This window comes from Polypterus senegalus, chromosome 15, assembly GCF_016835505.1.
Source record: "Polypterus senegalus isolate Bchr_013 chromosome 15, ASM1683550v1, whole genome shotgun sequence".
Classification (NCBI taxonomy): Eukaryota; Metazoa; Chordata; class Cladistia; order Polypteriformes; family Polypteridae; genus Polypterus; species Polypterus senegalus.
This window is the reverse complement of record NC_053168.1, coordinates 81,004,734-81,023,417: the sequence shown is the minus strand read 5'-3', so window position 1 is coordinate 81,023,417 and position 18,684 is coordinate 81,004,734. Positions and strand designations below refer to the sequence as shown.

At 36.5% G+C, this 18,684-nt stretch overlaps 1 protein-coding gene and 1 long non-coding RNA gene across 4 annotated transcripts in view; one reads left to right on the top strand and one right to left on the bottom strand.

The window, feature by feature from the left end:
• Nucleotides 1-13,093, top strand: part of LOC120515579 — a 49,138-nt gene extending 36,045 nt beyond the window's left edge. Inside the window, exon 2 of the long non-coding RNA XR_005630668.1 lies at nucleotides 12,736-13,093. This is a non-coding gene — a long non-coding RNA (uncharacterized LOC120515579). The remainder of the gene's footprint in view (nucleotides 1-12,735) is intronic.
• Nucleotides 1-18,684, bottom strand: part of umad1 (UBAP1-MVB12-associated (UMA) domain containing 1) — a 42,524-nt gene that overhangs the window by 18,853 nt on the left and 4,987 nt on the right. For all 3 annotated transcript variants that reach the window (XM_039736677.1, XM_039736676.1, XM_039736678.1), the window contains one exon: nucleotides 13,561-13,637. In XM_039736677.1, coding sequence (XP_039592611.1) covers nucleotides 13,561-13,637 — 77 coding nt within the window. The remainder of the gene's footprint in view (nucleotides 1-13,560; nucleotides 13,638-18,684) is intronic.

Genomic DNA, 18,684 nt, shown 5'->3' with positions numbered 1-18,684 from the left:
ATGGGTGCCAATCACGTTTGTCAGTTTCAAGTTATTTCAGAGCCAATTTTGGGTTCTTTTTTCATGGTGAGATACCTTTAAATGTGTTTACATCTGTATTTGCCTGTACAGGGTGGTCCAGATCTAATTATGCAATTATGAAAAGGCGAACACATCGCACCCACTGTTCGACTGACAACCATCTCCCCGCCATTTTGGAATGCAGGACAGGTGCTGCCATCTATCGAAAACAAAAATATTTCTTTGTGAATTCTCTATGTAATAAGCCTAATAAGTTATAGCGTAATGAAAATTGCATAATTAGATCTGGACCACCCTGCACAGTCTTTTACAGAGTGGTGAATCCCTTTCCATCTTTATTTGTGAGAAACACTGCCTCCCTGGAATGCATGTTACTGACCTGTTGCCAAATAACCTAATTAGGTGTAAGATGTTCCACCATGTTTTTTTGTCCATTACATAATTTTTCCAGTCTTTTGTTGCCCTGTGTCAACTTTTTTGGAGCGTGTTGCTAACATCAAATTCAAAATGAGCACATATTTTTTGTAAAATTAACTCTCTCAGTTTCAAAAATTATGTTGTCTTTGTTCTATTTTCAGTTAAATATGGATTTAAATGATTTTCAAATCATTTAATTTTGTTTTTTGTTTAATTAAATTTTTGTTCATTTAGTTTTTATTTTACACTGCATCTCAACTTTTTTGGAAACAAGGTTGCACTGAAGGTTAAATGGTGCAGATTTTAAATACATGTAATTGCAATTGTTTAACACATATGCAAATTAGAGGTATATTAAATAATAAATAATATTTAAAAATATAAATAAAAGATGACTACTTTTACAATTTTGAGGAATACCTGACAAGATGACCATTAGTTACTTTTATTGCCTGGGAAATGAAGCTCTTTCTCAGTCTTTCTGTTTTTTTTACTTCAGGCAACAAAGTCATCTGTCAGATCTTAACCATTTAAACTGGCTTTACCAATGGTGAATGGGGTCCTTCATGATCCTGGCTACCATGGTAGTGGTACTTTTTTGTATACAGGTCCTATACGGATGATAGTGATATCCCCATGATGCATCAGCTGAGCACACGACTCTGCAGCGCTGTATGGTCTTTTCTGGTCCATTTCCATACCAGACAGTGATGCATCCTGATGGCATGCTTTCAACAGCCACATAACGGAAGGACTTCAAGGCTCTTTTTGACACTCTGAATTTCTTTTCAGTTCAGTTCTCAGTTTTCTGGGATGATAAAGGTGTTACCTTGTCTTATTGACCAGAATGTCTGAGAGTGTGGACCATTTTAAATCACTCCTCATGTTAATTCACAAGTATCTGAAACATTCAGCTCTCTCTCCACTACCGTACGTTAATAAGCAGATATATGCTCGGTTGTTCACTTTTTGTACTCCTTGCTAAAATTCACTATGACCTCTTTGTGGACATTGATATACTGACTGTTTTCTGACTACCATAGTGACAGGCCAGCCACTCTGTCTAGAGAGGGCTACTCATCGTTGCTACTGATGAGGCCTACCACAGCTGTATCATCTGCAAAGTTTGCAATGGTATATGAGTTGTACCTGGCTACACAATTATGTGTGTATATTGAATACAGCAAGGGACCAAAAACAAACCCCTCAGGGTGCTAATGTTCAGGATAATTGAGATGGAGAAGTGTTTTCCCACCCTGACTACTTGGGGTCTGTCAGACAAAATACCTCTTGTCCCTGTTCTGCTTCCCAGGCTAAGACAGATGTCTTTTGGCATCCCATCCAGTCAGCAATGTATGCCAACTGGTGGTTGCTTCTTTGATGTTCTGTCCAAACAGTGGTCAATACCCACTGAGAGATTTGAGAAAAAAACCCTTCATAGTAAACATCAGCATTGTGCCATCCTTCATAATCATGTTGTAAAACTATCTTCGTATTCTGTGAGCCTCAACACCAGAATTAAGTGACTGCATAGTCAATACAAACTGAGATAGATCCATTAATCTGCTGAATGTCTGTATTGAGAAGAAGATTTTAAACTTCAACCTGGCCCCCAACCTTTTGGATTTACATTGCTACTGGAAATAAATATTTAACTGTAACAAAAAAAAAAGTTTATTAATTGAGTTTAAGTATATTTTATCTCAGCAGTGCACCCAGTAAGACTGGAGAATTCGTATATGCAGCACAAACATTTATACATTGTTTGAAGTAATGATGTTAAGCATCAATAGGGTAAGGAATGTTTCATATTAAAATATATATTCCTTTGAAGATATCTGAATGTTGGATATATACAGTGTATATATTTTGCCAGATGATGTACCTTTCACTAGAACATTAACATGCTGTTTTAACAATGAATAATTTGTTAAACTTCTATACAACTGGCAAGTTATGAAATTGATGCTAAAAAAATTAAAGTCTACTGAAACTCTGGTTCTTAAATATAAATGAAAGATTCATAGTATTTAACTAACAGGACAAAAATAATCATGTGATGTTCTGCACCTTAATGGTTGCCATCACTCTTCTTACACAAACAAGTAAAAACTGTCCACAGGCTATTTCTACTATCACAATATAGAAAGCAAAAACTGAAGTACATCACGTAAGGGAGTAACTTACTATGTCATGTAAGTACCAAAATTTTAAAATAAAACTTAACACATTAACGTAAAACTAGGTACTACAGGTTGTACAATGACTTTTTGAAGGTTAATGTTTAGGAACCTCTTTTAATCCAGATGAAATTACAAAAGATGAGATGCAGGGCATCTGTGGCTAAAGATGTTTATTTTTTTCCTAAGAAACATATAAACACGCCCCTCCTCTTCTTTTTGGCGGTTTCCATTAGAGGTCACCACAATGGATCATCTTTTTCCATATCCTCCTGTTCTCTCCATCTTGCTCTATTATGACCATCATCTGCATGTTTTTTCTCACCACATCCATAAACCTCCTCTTAGGCTTTCCTCTTTCCCTCTTACCTGGCAGTTCCATGCTTAGCATCCTTTTCCCAATATATTCAGCATCTCTCCTCTGCACATGTCCAAACCAATGCAACTTCACCTCTCTGACTTTGTCTCCAAACCATCCAACCTGAGCTGACCCTCTAATGTACTCATTCCTAATCCTGTCCATCCTCGTCACAACCAACGTAAATCTTAACATCTCTGCTCTTCCAGGTCAGTCTTCTGTTTTTGTCAGTGCAACCATCTCCAACCCATATAACACCATATAACATAGCTGGTCTCACTACTGTTCTGTAGACATTCCCTTTCACTCTTGCTGGTACCTGTCTTTCACAAATCACTCATGACACTCTTCTCCACCCATTCCACCCTGTCTGCACTCTCTTCCACACTTCCTCTTACACTGTACTGTTGATGCCAGGTATTTAAACTCATCCAACTTTGCCAACTCTACTCCCTACATCCTCACCACTCCTCTGATCTCCCTCTCATTTACACACATGTATTCTGTCTTGTTCCTACTGACCTTCATTTCACTCCTATCTAGAGCATATCTCCAGCTCTCCAGGGTCTCCTCAACCTGTTCCCTACTCTCACTACAGATCACAATGTCATCAGCAAACATCATATTCCAAGGAAACTCCTGTCTAATCTCATCTATCAAATAAGAAAGGGTTCAGAGCCAATCCCTGACATAATCCCACCTCCACCTTGAATGCATCTGTCACTCCTACCTCAAACCTAACCACTGTCACACTTCCCTTTTACAAATTCTGTACAAATCTTGCATACTTCTCTGCCACTCCTGACTTCCTCGTGCAATACCACAGCTCCTCTCGAGGCACCCTGTTATATACTTTCTCCAGGTCCACAACGACGCAATACAACTCCTTCTGGCCTTCTCTATACTTCTCCATCATCCTCAGAGAAAACATTGCATCTGTGGTGCTCTTTCTTGGCATGAAACCATACTGCTGCTCACTAACCATCACCTCACTTCTTAACCTACCTTCCACTACTCTTTCCCATAACTTCATGCTGTGGCTCATCAATTTTATCCCCCTGTAGTTACTATAGTCCTGTACATCCCCCTTATTCTTAAATATCTGCACCAGTACACTTCTCCACTCCTCAGGCATCCTCTCACTTTCCAAGATTCCATTAAACAATCGGATTAAAAATTTCACTGAAATCTCTCCTAAACACCTCCATGCCTCCACAGGTATGTCTGTTGGAACAACAGCCTTTCCATTCTTCATCCACTTAATAGCTGTCTTTACTTCCTCTTTGCTAATCCATTGTACTTCCTGATTCACTATCTCTACATCATCCAACCTTTTCTCTCTCTCATTCCCTTTATTCATCAGCCTCTCAAAGTACTCCTTCCATCTGCTCAACACACTCTCCTTGCTTACATGTACATTTCCATCTTTATCCTGTATCACCCAAACCTGCTGCTCCTCTTTTCCAGCTTTTTCCCTCTGTCTAGACAGTTGGTACAGGTCCTCTTCTCCCTCCTTAGTGGCTGACCTCTCATGCAACTCATCATATGCCTTTTCTTTAGCCTTCGCCACCTCTTTATTCACCTTGCACCTTATCTCCTTGTACTCCTCCTACCCCTGAGAAAGAGTACTCCTGTACTGCTCCTTCGCCACCCTGAGCTGGACTCGGAGTTTCTTCTGCACGCGCTTGAGCTCATGCTGATCACCGCCTTTTGAAAGCCCTTTTCTTCTGGTTCAAAAGGTCCTTGATGTCATGTAATCCATGGCTTGTTGTTAGCATAGCAGTGTACTGTTCTTACTGGAACTACAATGTCCATACAGAAGTTGATGTAATCAGTTGTGCAGTCAACAGCCTCTTCAATGTTCTCACTATGTGACCCCTGCAGTATATCCCAGTCTGTAGTTCCCAAGCAGTCTCTCAGAGCCTGCTCTGCCTCAGGGGACCACTTCCTGAATGATCGTGTGGTTGTAGGTAGCGCCTTCACTCTTGGTTTGTAGTGAGGCTGAAGCAGAACCAGATTATGATCTGCTTTCCCAAGTGCAGGCAGCTGGGTGGCGCTGTATGCGTCTTTAACATTTGCATACAGTAGGTCAATAGTCCTATTTACCTGGGTGTTACAATCCACATGCTGGGAGAAGGCAGGTAATGTTTTGTCCAGCATCACATGGTTAAAGATATGTAAGCATATCTAAATATATAACGCAGATTTTTCGCTGTTTCGCAGGTTTCTACGGACAATGGGTCTTTTTACTTCTGGTACATGCTTCCTCAGTTGGTTTGCCCAGTTGATTTCATACAAGGGATGCTATTGGCGGATGGCTGAGAAGCTACCCAGTCAGAGCATGCAGTTAAGTTCATGTGTGCTGATTGGCTCAGCGACGGAGTGCTGAATTCGATTTTCGCTGCGTTAACCAGGAAGTCTTGTCTCGCTCATTCAGCATCAACGTGTTTTGCTGTGTAAAGAGTTAACTTTTGTGCTCTATCGTGTTTATCTTTATATATAGTCAAGCCCTTCGTTATGGCTCCAAAACGATCTGCTCCTGCTACTGCTTCAGGGGCCGTGCCAAGCGCCAACGGAAGATGCCAACGATTCACTGGAAAGGTAAAAGTTTTGGATATGCTGAAGGAAGGGAACAGCTACACTGCTGCAGGACACCATTACGGCATCAATGAGTCCACGATTCTTTTTATTTAAAAAGGAGGAAAAGAATATAAGATCTACGGCCGCAGTGTCCTTTAAACAGGGCGCAAAACGAGTTTTAAGTGGATGTAATAAAGCGGTAGTCCGGATTGAATCTGCTTTAGGGATTTGGATTGAAGACTGTCGGAAGAAGAACAACGGCGGTGCTACACAATTGCCTGAAGAGGCTCCTTTAGAAGGGCTGTAACGCTCTCCTTTGTTGTGCAGTAAAATTAAACTCATCGTTATCTGACAAGTCATCATGTCATTGTTGATGAGTAACCATAATTAATTTTCTACGTACAGTACTTAGTACATGTACGTACATTTAGTGTCACTGTACACACATTTTACTGTATACAATTTTTCTTGCATTGTATGTATTTATTGCTGGTGGCCTGTCTGTCGTAATGGCTGTGACATATCTGATATTGGAGACGCTCTATATCTTTAAAATAATATTTAGGTTTTACTGTATATAAACAGTGTGTTTACATACATAATTTCAATGAATCTTACCTAATATCTAAGAGAATACAAAGGGTTTATGCTGTTTAACTGTGCAGGAAATGTTTATAAGAGTGTGGGAGAGTTTATACGGGCTTAAAATATATAAAAAATAACCATATGAACATATGGTTTTTACTTTGTGGATTTTCACTTCGTGGGCTTCTGGAATATAACCCCCATGATTGAGGAGGGATTACTGTACCTACCTTTCAAAGATCCAAGAGGAAAGTGGGAAAAGGATCTCTCCCTCAACATATCAGAAAAAGAGCGAAGGTAGCAATGCAGAGAATTCATTCAAGCTTCATATGCGCAAAGCATACAATTATTCAAGTCAAAATTATATATCGAGGGCATCTGTCTCGCTTAAAATTGTTAAAAATGTCTCCAGGAAAAGATCCAACCTGTGAATGCTGCAATCAAGCTCCAGCTTCACTGGGTCACATGTTTTAGGCCTGCACCAAATTAACATAATTCTGGACCAAAATTTTTAAATGCCTTTCAGACAGCCTTGGTGTCACAATCCCTCCTAACCCACTAACAGTTGTGTTTGGTGTACTTCCAGATGGGATTAAAGTGGAGGACAAACAGACTGTAATTGCCTTTACTACACTACTGCACGCAGACTTATCTTGTTCAACTGGAAGAATCCTAACTCTCCCCTTCTAAGTCAGAGGGAAACTGATGTTATTTACTACCGGAAATTTGAAAAAATCAAATTCTCACTTAGAGGATCTGTGCAGAAATTTTTCAAAACCTGGCAGGATCTAATCAATAACATTTTAGAATAAACTTTTTCTTCTCTATTAATCTATATTCACTTACAAATGTATCTATTTACTTATTTTTACTAGGTTTAAGTTTTATTCTACTGCCCATGCTCTCTTTCTCAGGGGTGGGGGTTGATTTGTTTTCAATCCTATTCTTGTAAAATTTATCTGTTTGTATGGAATGTTGTGTGATATTAATAAAATCAATAAAATATAAAAATATTAAAAAAAGTACTGAATTTCAATTCAGGGTTATGGTGGAGGGGCGGCACTGCCCGGGGTTCACTTCCGGGAGTTTGCATGTTCTCCCTGTTTCTGCGTGGGTTTCCTCTGGATACTCCGGTTTCCTCCCGCAGTCCAAAGACATGCAGGTTAGGTGGATTGTCGATTCTATATTGGCCCTAGTGTGTACTTGGTGTGTGGGTGGGTGTGCGTGTGTGTGTCCTGCGGTGGGTTGGCACCCTGCCTGGGATTGGTTCCTGCCTTGTGCCCTGTGTTGGCTGGGATTGGCTCCAGCAGACCCCCGTGACCCTGTGTTCGGATTCAGCGGGTTGGAAAATGGATGGATGGTTATGGTGGATTACAATAATGAACCAATCCTAAAAAATGTAATCTTTAATAAACTTCCACATTCCCAAGAGGCCAGGTTTATCAATAAACCTTTTAGTGGATTTGACAACTAAAATACACTGTCAATAACTTTCACCATACATGCAAAAAATATAGTGCAATATAACAATTACAAAATTTTATCACTCTTGGCACTATTGTCTTTGTGATTTAAAATATGACAAACACAAGTTTAGTAATGGATATGAGGCATGATGTTTTACTGATTTTTTCTGATCTTGTAAACAAACCTCTCAACTGTATTTATGAGTGCCTTACAGTTATTATCCTCTTAACTCATAATGTATTTGCAGACATAGCATTTCCAAAGACTGACAAACATGAACAAAGCAGCCTCTGAACATATTAAATTAGGAAAAAAAATACCCTTAACAGACTAATTACCTATAGTTCAGCGAGGGTCTGTTAAAGACATTACCTGTAGCAATTTGCTTGCAGAAATTACTTCTTTAAAACCAGTGCAATTTTGAGAAGCAATTTAAAGATATGACAAAAAAAAAATACTGAAAGCACAAAGGCATGAGTAAACATCAGATGACTGCACAATTACATTTATATACAGTAGAAAGCAAACCCTTAATTTATTTTCACAGAAGCTAACCCTGAATACGCCTTGCACTTATGTCTAGTCATTTGATAAAGCTTTACATACAAATCACGCTATACAGTGGCATGCAGAAGTCTGGGCACCCTCGCTTAAAATGTCTGTTACTGTGAATAGTTAAGTGAGCAAAAGATAAACTTATCAACCAAAGTCATAAAGTTAAAGATGACACATTTATTTTTAGTGTTTTATGCAAGATTAGAGTATTGTTTTTGTTTTGTATAATTGTACAGTGAAAAAAGGAGTACCATGCAAACGTTTGGGCACCCAAAGATATCTGATGTCTCAGATAATGTTTAATAAAGGTCTCACAACCTAATTAGTTTATTAGGGCTATGGCTTGTTCACAATTATTGTTAGGAAACTCCAGGTGATGCAAATTGCAAAGCTGTATAAATTCTCTGACTCCTCAAACCTTGTCCCAACAATCAGCAGCTATGGGCTCCTCTAAGCACCTGCCCAGCACTCTGAAAAATAAAATAATTGATGCTCAGGAAAACGCTACAAGAAGATAGCAAAGTGTTTTCAGGTAGCTGTTTCCACACTTCATAATGCTATTAAGAAATGTCAGTTAACAGGAACAGCGGAAGTCAAGTTGAGGTATGAAAGAGTAAGAAAACTTTCTGAAAGAACTGCTCATTAGATTGCTAGAAAGGCAACTAAAAACTCCAGTTTGACTGCAAAAAAATTCAGGAAGAATTAGCAGACTCTGGAGTGATGGTGCACTGTTTCACTGTATGCAAAGGTATGATGTTTGGAGAGAAAAAAAAAAAAAAGGTGGCGAATTCCAGGAAAATAATAGGTCTCCAACTATTAAGCATGGGGGTGGGTCGATCATGCTTTAGGATTGTGTTGCAGCCAGTAGTACACAGAACATGTCATTGATATAGGGAAGAACTGATTAAAATAAACACTAGAAAATAATGGAAGCAAACATAACACTATCTGTAAAAAAAAGTTGAAGTTAAAAAGAGGATGCATCCTACAACAAGACTATGATCCGAAACACACCTCAAAATCGACAAAGGAATACCTCAAGAAGCGCAGGTTGACAGTTTTGCCATGGCCCTTAAAGTCCCCTGACCTAAACATCCTTGAAAATCTGTATATAGATCTCAAATGACCAATGAATGCAAGATAGCCTAAGAATCTTTCAGAATTAGAAGCCTTTTGCAAGGACGAATGACCATAAATACCTCAAGTAAGAACTGAAAGACTCTTAGCTGGCTACAGAAAGCATTTTATAAGATGCGATACTTGCCAAAGAGGGTGTTACTAAGTACGGACCATGACGGGTGCCCAAATTTTTGCTTCAGGCACTGTAATCTCGCTTAAAATATTAAAAGAGATGTTTCATCTTTAACTTTAGGCCTTTTGTTGATCAGTTCATCTTCCCATCACCTAACTACTCACATTAAAGATATTTTAAGCAAGGGTGCCCAAAGGTTTATATGTCACTATAGCTCCTATTTGGTACCTAAAGGCTTTTGGTATTTACCGAGGTATCTGGGAAGTATCCTTCTTAGGACACAGTCCATTAGCTGGTTTACTTTACAGAAAGGAAGTTTTGAAAAATATGCATGAGTTGCAAATAAATTACTTCAGAAAAATAGTTGAAGACTTCAAGGGTAGACTTCTTCAGTTAAATTAATTTTTGTTTAGAGCTCTTCACTGAATGCAAGAGCAGAGCACTGTGACAATTTCTCAGGTAAAACATTTTGTAATCATTACTTTCAAAGTAATGTCGAAGTCTAAGGTCCATGTGTTTTATTTGATTTCTTGTTCTCTATTTATAAATTTTTTTCTTTTTTTATACATTATTCTTAAAACACTATCCTAGATGATGTTACTTCTCACTACTGGATGCTTATTACGAAATTTTTGTGGTCCAGGAAGACTTCCTATTTTTAATTGGACTATTTTTTAATAGATTTGTCCTTCCTTCCTTCCAGCAGCAAAGATCCACTTAAAAACTCTAGTATTTACTTATACAGTAAGTGCCTACATGGCTCCAATCTCCTGTGGCTCTTTGCTTCCTTCTGCTGTTTTCCTGGAAATCTCTGGGTATACTGACCCAAGTCACTCATTATGCCACCTTGGTTTTCTGAATTTTAGTTTTTCATCTAGCCTTGGGACTAACAACATTACTGAACATTTTGTGTTCATCTTTGAATTTTTTTTCTGTTTTGCTTGTACTGGCTAATTTCTCAAATTGTACATATTGTAATTTTTTTGTAAATCTCCTTGAATAAAGAAGGGTGGTAATAATAATGTGTTTTATTGTAATATTTTATCATTTTTATTTTACTATTGGGGTAGTTCTGAAAACTTCATTCTACTAGCTATTTTCTGTAAGTCTGGCCTTAGTAAAATATATGAGGGATTCAGGATATGTTAAAATACATGGCCCCCAGTGAACGCTTTTGCATTTTTCCAAGACTAAATATACAGACTCGGTTTTGTTTACAGTAGTATGATATGCCATTTACAAAGTCCATAATACATACAATAAATACTGAAATATCAGGTTAATCTGAGACTACAGTAATAATTTTAAAATAATGTATGTTGTTGTCTGAAAAATCTACTTTTAAAAACAACTCAAAGAACGACTTGTTATGACTCAGGTATTTTAAGTAATTCCTAAATGCTATCCAGTGGTACATATATTGGACTAATACCACCTCCTAGGTGCTTCTATTGGGAACAGCTTCATTATACAGCTTTCCCCAGTTATAAAGATGACAGCAAACGATCAAGTACAAAAAAGATAGGTAGAAACAGAAATGTAAGAGCATTCATTAACTGGTTGAAAGACAAATTGATCATTGCAAAGCTAACTGTTTTGTAGTCTGCATAGAGGAGGGACACATGCTGAGTAACCAGTACATCAACTGTGGTACACACACATAGACAGCACTTCCATTACCATTTTGATTTTCCAACATTTAATCCCCATGTTTGTGTGGGTTTATTCACAGAATTCTAGTTTCGTTCCATGGACAGTTACATGCAGATTTACTGTTTTAATATTTAAAATAGAACTAAAAAGTTTAATTCTATACACTGAGCCTTCTGCTACTCCAGAGACCAATATGTGTCTTGGGGTTGTGGGACACAGTCACGTTCATCCAGCTGAGTAGCACTAGCTGCTAATCCAATAGCCATACATCCAAGGAACTTTCCATAATTTTGGTGCTGTAAGCTGAAGTAAGCAAGTGAACTCCCCAGTCCAGTTGAAGCATTACCTGTATTGTTGATCTTTTTCTTTAAAAGCACTTAAATCTACTTCTTAGTCACAGAGGCCACACTTACATTCATAAAGGACTCAATCGGGAATCACCAGTTAACACATATTTTCGGAATGATGGACATAAAATCAGAGTACCTTGAAAAGCTCACATAAATATGGAGAGAATGTGCAGACTCCACACAGACAATTGCTGGGAATGGTATTCAAACCAAGAACACTGAATCACTGGAGTAACAGTTCCACAAACTGCATCACTGTGCTGCCCACAGAGAGTGAACTACGCTAAATGCTGCTTAATATTAATATGGTGAAAAAACAATGATAATTACAAAAAGTATACACAGTTAGAACTGGTACTTATTGAATATGATAAGAAAAATATGCTACACACCGTAGCATGTTATTAATCACATTAGCATTCTTTTAGTTATACCATTCTCTTGTAAATTAGACCTGACCCTGAAAAGTGTTCTATTCCACAAAATACAAAAATACCACAGCAATACCAAACAGAAGAAAGCAATATTATATTTTATGAAAAATGTTGGGCATTCTAAATATTACATAAACCTAAATAAATATTTTTTAAAAAATAAGTTCTTACATTCACATCATTTCCTAACACCCAGAGGAAACCCATGCACACACGGGGAGAACATGCAAACTCCACGCAGGGATGACCCGGGAAGTGAACCCGGGTCTCCTAACTGCGGGGTAGCAGCCCTACCCAATTCGCCACCGTGCCGTCCCAGTTTACTTATGAAAGTAATATTATTCAATCATGCAATTCAATTACATGATGTGCATTTTAATGAAAACATTTCAAATTACCATTCATTCATAATAATCTACTATGAGGACTAAACACTGTATATGATTTTTTTTTTTAATTAATGCATTTCTATTAGTAATCTAGTAGTCTATTATTAATAGGTTTTTTGGCACAGTGAAAGTATTGAAAGAACTTTGGATTATTACCTGTATTTTCTCTAGCTGTCTTTTGGAATTAAAATTTTCTTTTTAATGTTTATACTCTCATATCTTGATCTTATACATCATGCTATAAGCATTTGCCTTAAAGATATTAAAGAACTGTTTATTTCTTCATTTATTGGTTCTCATCTCCTTGTTCATTTACTGAAAAAATCTATTTGGCAACATATTTCTTCTATTTTTTTTAATTATTCTGAATTTTATGAGGCAGTTTAAAACAGACAGTGACCTCATTGCTCCTTAACTGCTTCTCCATCTATAGGTTTATTCCAGTTTCAATTAATCTTCCAACCATTTTCTAACCAACTTGTCCCTGTCCACAGGAAGCCACTGCATATCTCAGCAAAACTGGACAAAGCAGGGGGAAGAAAGCCAGGACAAGAAGCCGATCCAACACGGAGGACAACCGGGGCTCACCTATTAGACTCATAATTACAAGACGATTTCAGATTCACAAAATGGCCCTCTACATATGTCTTTGGGATATGGAAGATAAACCAGAGTTCATGGAGAAAAGCCTAAACTAAGAAGGGGATAATGCATAAACTCTATGCATGCCGTGCTTGAGTTGGAACTTAAAACATGGGACTCTAGAGATGAAAATGTACTATTTCCTGATTGTAAGCCACTGTAAATTCAAATAACGTACATTCAAATAAGACTGCTTTGGTGTCATTCTAACAAGAGCATTTTTTTATTGAGTCTAATTTTGAAGTCCATAAAATGACTACCTACAAGTATAACCAAATTTATGCTGCTGCACTGTCTACTAAATATGCACAATTGTTTAGGCTCACAGGTGCTGCTTTAAATTAGCAAATTCTAAACAGTACTAATAAATAAGCCTTATTAAATTTACATATGTTATAACTAGAAGTTATAATTTCTGCTATTTAACTTCTGTTTATTTGTCCTCTAAACAATGTACACGGAAAGGAGTTAAAAGTAAACTTAACTTCAATGAATATGTATTAGTACATATTTGGTAACTGGGTAGTCATCTAGTGCAAATGATAACAGTAAAATGAACACTTACCACAAACACATTCATTTTTTTCTTTCATTTAAAACGTTAGGTGCAATACTATAATATATTATACTGTATAGGTTGCTTAAAACCCAAAGAATTAATGGGATTTCATATTTACCCATGAAGATGTATTTGTTTCTTGTTGAACAATATTTGTGTTTGTCAACTTTCCATGCTGTTCTTCTGCAGTTTCACCTAAAAAATAAAAATATATTACAAGTTAGACACAATTTTGAGCATTTAACCTAATGTAATGTCAGTCAGTATGTCAGTGCACAATGGTTAGCAGCAAATGGTGTAAAGCATGAACAAACCCAGAAAGGAATGTGAATGATAAGCCACCCAAATGCACACTCTCAAAACTAGGTCAATTTAAAGTCAGAACCGGCCTCTTAATTTGAAAATAACACAGTGCAACATACAGATAATCAACCGCCAAAAAATAAATAATAAAAATGAAAAAATTAAAGTTACATCTCTAGCATCCCATACAAATCCTCTAATGTATTTTTAATAAAATCTAGTTGAATAATTCTACTGTAGAATCTCATGACCTCTATACAGAGGAATTGAAAAGCATAGAATTATTTCAGTGTACAAGTATTTACATTCCTGCTGTAAAAAATACCTGGAACACGTGCTTGATGAGCCATTTTGTACCCAATGCCACAGTAAGTGTGCTTTTTCTTTCATGTTCATTTTTACTGCACATTTATGGAGACAGGACATCCATGTTGATCTGTTCTTTTTGGATTAAAATTTTTCTGGTAGTCCTGTTGTAGAAATACTGAGGTGGGTTGTGAGTACAAGGAAAAAAATGTAATGTTTTGTGAAACAACAAAATTTGTCACAATTTTTCATATAAAATATTGGAGTTGTTCCTCTCACATTCTTATTCTTGAAGAACTGGATATGACAAGAATGTAACAGGTTTGGAGGTTCACTCATTAGCATTGCAAATTTCAAAGCCATACAAAAAACAATGTTGGGTGATGAGGATTTTAACTACACATTTGCCATGATTTAAATTGTTTTATTTTTGGTTGTGTTCCTATCGAGACTCCTTCACAGTTTAAAAGTAAATGCTTAAGAACAGCAATATTCATTTATCATTCAGTTACTTCAGATATAATATAGGTAAGGTGAAGCATGAGGTTTTAAAACTTTACTGTAAAAAGGTTTTCTTAAGATGGATATAACTAAACTTTTCTGTAACAGGTTTTTCTTAAGGTGGATATAACTAAATATATCTATAAAGGAAATTCTGTGAGAGATACAAAAAGAAAACCTGATGTTTCTTGTTTAATTTGCGCTGTCGACTAACATGCAAATATCATTTTTTGAATAGATGATTGCCCCAAAATTGAACTCAATCAATTTAAATTGATATCAAGGGTCAGTTGATCAAATACTTTAGTGAACAATCAGGCACAGTTTATTTGTGCCTTGCTCAAAATAAATGTATAAACTTTGCTCCTTGCCATTAGAATAAATGCATCCAATTTTCTAACCTGCTTATCCAGAGCAGCGTCACGAGGCAGGTCTAGCCTATCCTAGCAAGCGTCATATGCAAGGCAAGAACAATCCCTAGACAGATGCCAGTTCTTCACAGGGTGAACACATACAACCGATACACTTTAGTAACGCCAGTCCATCTAACCTGAATGTGTTTGAACTGTGGGAGGAAGCGGGGACAAATAAAGTTCTATCTAAAAACATGCAAACTCCACAGAGATACAAACCTCAGTCTCCTTCACCGTGAAACAGCACCATTATCATTGTGCCTTCTTGCCACCCAATAGTATTATTCATTATTATTAGTAACTGCTGACTTCAATATCTTGTATCCAATGATCCGTTCTTATAGAATAATAACTCTGTTATGGCCACATCAGTCTCAGCGATGACCAGTTTATTGCAAAGACAGCCTTGCACCTAAGCTCACAGAGAAAGTGGTCTTTTGTTTCTAAATCTTCAGCAAGAGCGACTCATAATGAATTAAAAAGATACATAACTGGTTTGTGTTGCCTTAATCTGCTCTATTGCACACACATCATTTTTGCTTTGTTTATTTTTATCATGTAAGACCAAGACACACCATGGAAAACACAGAAAAAGGGGCTTGGCTCTTTCTAAAATCTAAGGGTTATTAAAAATACAATGCAGTGTAATCAGTTTGGTTAAGATTTATTGTTATGTATCCTTACCTTGAGAAAACAGGTCCAAGAATCTGTGATAAAATATATTATTTCTAGTTTACTTTTGTTGTCACAAATATGCCTCAGAAGCATGGAAGGCACATTTTTGTAAATTGAAACCTTTGCTACTTCAAACTGGAGGTATTCTGTAAAGTTCTAAGGGACTCTCATTCTCTTCACCTCCAAAAAAATATAGTAGAGTGCAAGAGTGGGCTAGGTTTTTTTTTTTTTCTAAAATATGCTTTAGAACAAAATTTCATGTGGCAAACTACTATATAAATACCAAACTTTTCTTTTAATATATTTCATAAATGTACAACTATCATATTTAATTCTTTGTAAGCAGGAATGCTATTCCCATTCTAAGTCAATAATCATGCAACACATCTGAAAAAAACAGCATAAATATCTGCTTCATTTTTTTCCAGAGCTAAATTAATTTTTATGTGTGCACTTAATTTATTATCATCTTTTTGTTTTTCCTGGTTACTCCTACTTGTACTGGTTTTTGTGATGACTACAAATCCCACTGTTGAAACTGCTTGCCAGATCATTTCATCATGCACACTACAATATTACAATGCAGTTTGGTTTCTGGAGACACTATTCAACAATAAAACAGCATACACTAGGGACTGATTCTTTATCAAGTAATGATATATGTGGATTGAATATGGATATAGACTTACTATAACAGGTTAAGACTGCCACTGTTCAGTCCACCATAAACAAACCTAAAACTCTGTGGTTATCAGCCTAGATGCAAAAAGAGCTAAAATGAATAACAATGCATTGGGACCTATACTTCCTACCATATGTCTGCCTAGAGCTGGGTGTGACATGATCCAGATACAGCACTTATAACAGAGTTGTCTATCTATTGACTTTTATTTTTATGTAAAGTAAAATCATAAATAACACATTTTAAGCAATACATTTTTCTTAAAATATTGTGCCAAGATTGATTTGGCCTTACAGCCAAGTAGCAATACTTAATAATTATAATAATAAATTTTATTTATGTAGTGCCTTCTTACAATGATGAAGCAATTGATTACAGTGCTTTGTAAGCAATAATTTTTCAACTGTATGGTTAAACATTACATTCAAGTAAGAACAAATTAAACGGCCAGAAATAATACTCAATTAAAGACCCAGGCCATGGACCTTACTATGTACAAAAGAACATTCAAAGTTTAATATCTTTTGCATTTTTCTACAGCATTATATTGATATATATGATGGCCAATATACACTTACAGGCCACTTAATTAGATTCACCTGTGTAATCCTGAGTAAGAGCCTCTTTTTGACTTCAGAACAAACAGTGCCAGTACGTGCTATATAACTTCACTATTTCAGTACAAAAATAAAAAAAACACATTAATTGTTCTCTCGGGTGCCCTTTTTCTAAAATTAAATTTTGCCATAATGTGTACATTCACAGCAAAATTTTCAAGTTTCCTGAGGACGTCAGGACTGCAGCAAATACAGTACTTTTCATGACACTGTACTTCAACATTTTACGCTAAGCATCTACTCCTTACATTGACTACCTAGTTAGTAACTTTAGGGTTATTAAGAAGGGAAGCACCAATTTTGAAGGGGATAACCAGCTGTAAAAACTATTGTATCATGTCAGTTTTTGCCTTTGGTGAATTCTTATACTAGGAGTGGATCTGAATTGATGATACAATTAAAAAAAACTTTTTATTCAAAAAAAAAAAATACTAAATCAAACAATCATCTACATGCAGTATGATATGAAATGTAACTTTGTGCTTCTTTAAAAAATAATAGCAATACTTCATCCTATTTATCCATGCTTGTAAGGAAACTTTGAAGCCATACACACACTTTATAGAAAAAAAACGGACACGTGACTATCTATTTTACTGCCAGAAATTCTACTACTAAAATCTATTGCTAAAGGAAGGTTTTGGAAAAAAAAATTGAGCTGTTGAGCAGCTCAAGGCATTCAGGAATCACCATTTTGCTCTTTATAATAAATGTTTAAAAATTCTAACAAGACAAAGAAACATGATAACATTTACTACTTTTGCCACTTCAGCCCTGACCAAGATGAGCAGATGATGAGTGAATGGAAAGGAAAAGTGTAAAGCCTTTTTGAATTACAGAAAACTGCTAGTGAAGCAGTTTAAGAAGGGTAATGTATGCCTATAAAACCAACATTTTTTTTTTAACTTTCTGCTCAAGTACTATCAAACTCAATGTACTGCCACGTAAAAAAGTAAGTGTACCCCATTATAATGTTTTAACATATGTGGATATATCAAGATTTGATATTGATTTAAACAGTATATTGGTAATGTAACTGAAGAAAAAGGAAATTAACAGTTCACCTTGCAAAAATGTATTTAATGAAAAAGACTAACACTATTGCCTCTAATACCTAGTATTGCTTCTTTTGGCAGAAACAACTTCAAGTAGGTGACATCGACTGGTAGAAAATGTTTCTTAATTCTCCAGGTAGAAATGTCTTGCATGTACAGTCCATTTCAAATCCCTCGGCACAGCATCTCTGGGGTTTGACTTGACCATTATAGAACTCTCCTTTTATTTCTGTCTTTTTGACCATCGCTTGGTGGACTAAGTGGAATTTTTAATGTCATGTCAGGCTGCAACATTTGTACACTTTTGGTTGAGCTCTACGCTTCTTTCAGATAGTCTCACATTATTCTCAGGCACCCTCTTGTTCAATGAAGAATTCAAAATGATCCTATGATAATGAGCTGCCCAGACCCTGATGCTACAAAACAGCTCCAAACCAAAACATTTCTACCACCATGGTTTACAAATGGTGTCAGGTTCTTGAGATCTAATGTGGTAAATGGAAAAATAACTCTTTGTCTAGTCTATCCAAAAGACACTGTTCTACAAGTTCTAGTCTTTGCCTAGAAACAGGTAACAAAGTTAGTTTAATCATCCATCCATCCATTATCCAACCCGCTATATCCTAACTACAGGGTCACGGGGGTCTGCTGGAGCCAATCCCAGCCAACACAGGGCACAAGGCAGGAAAC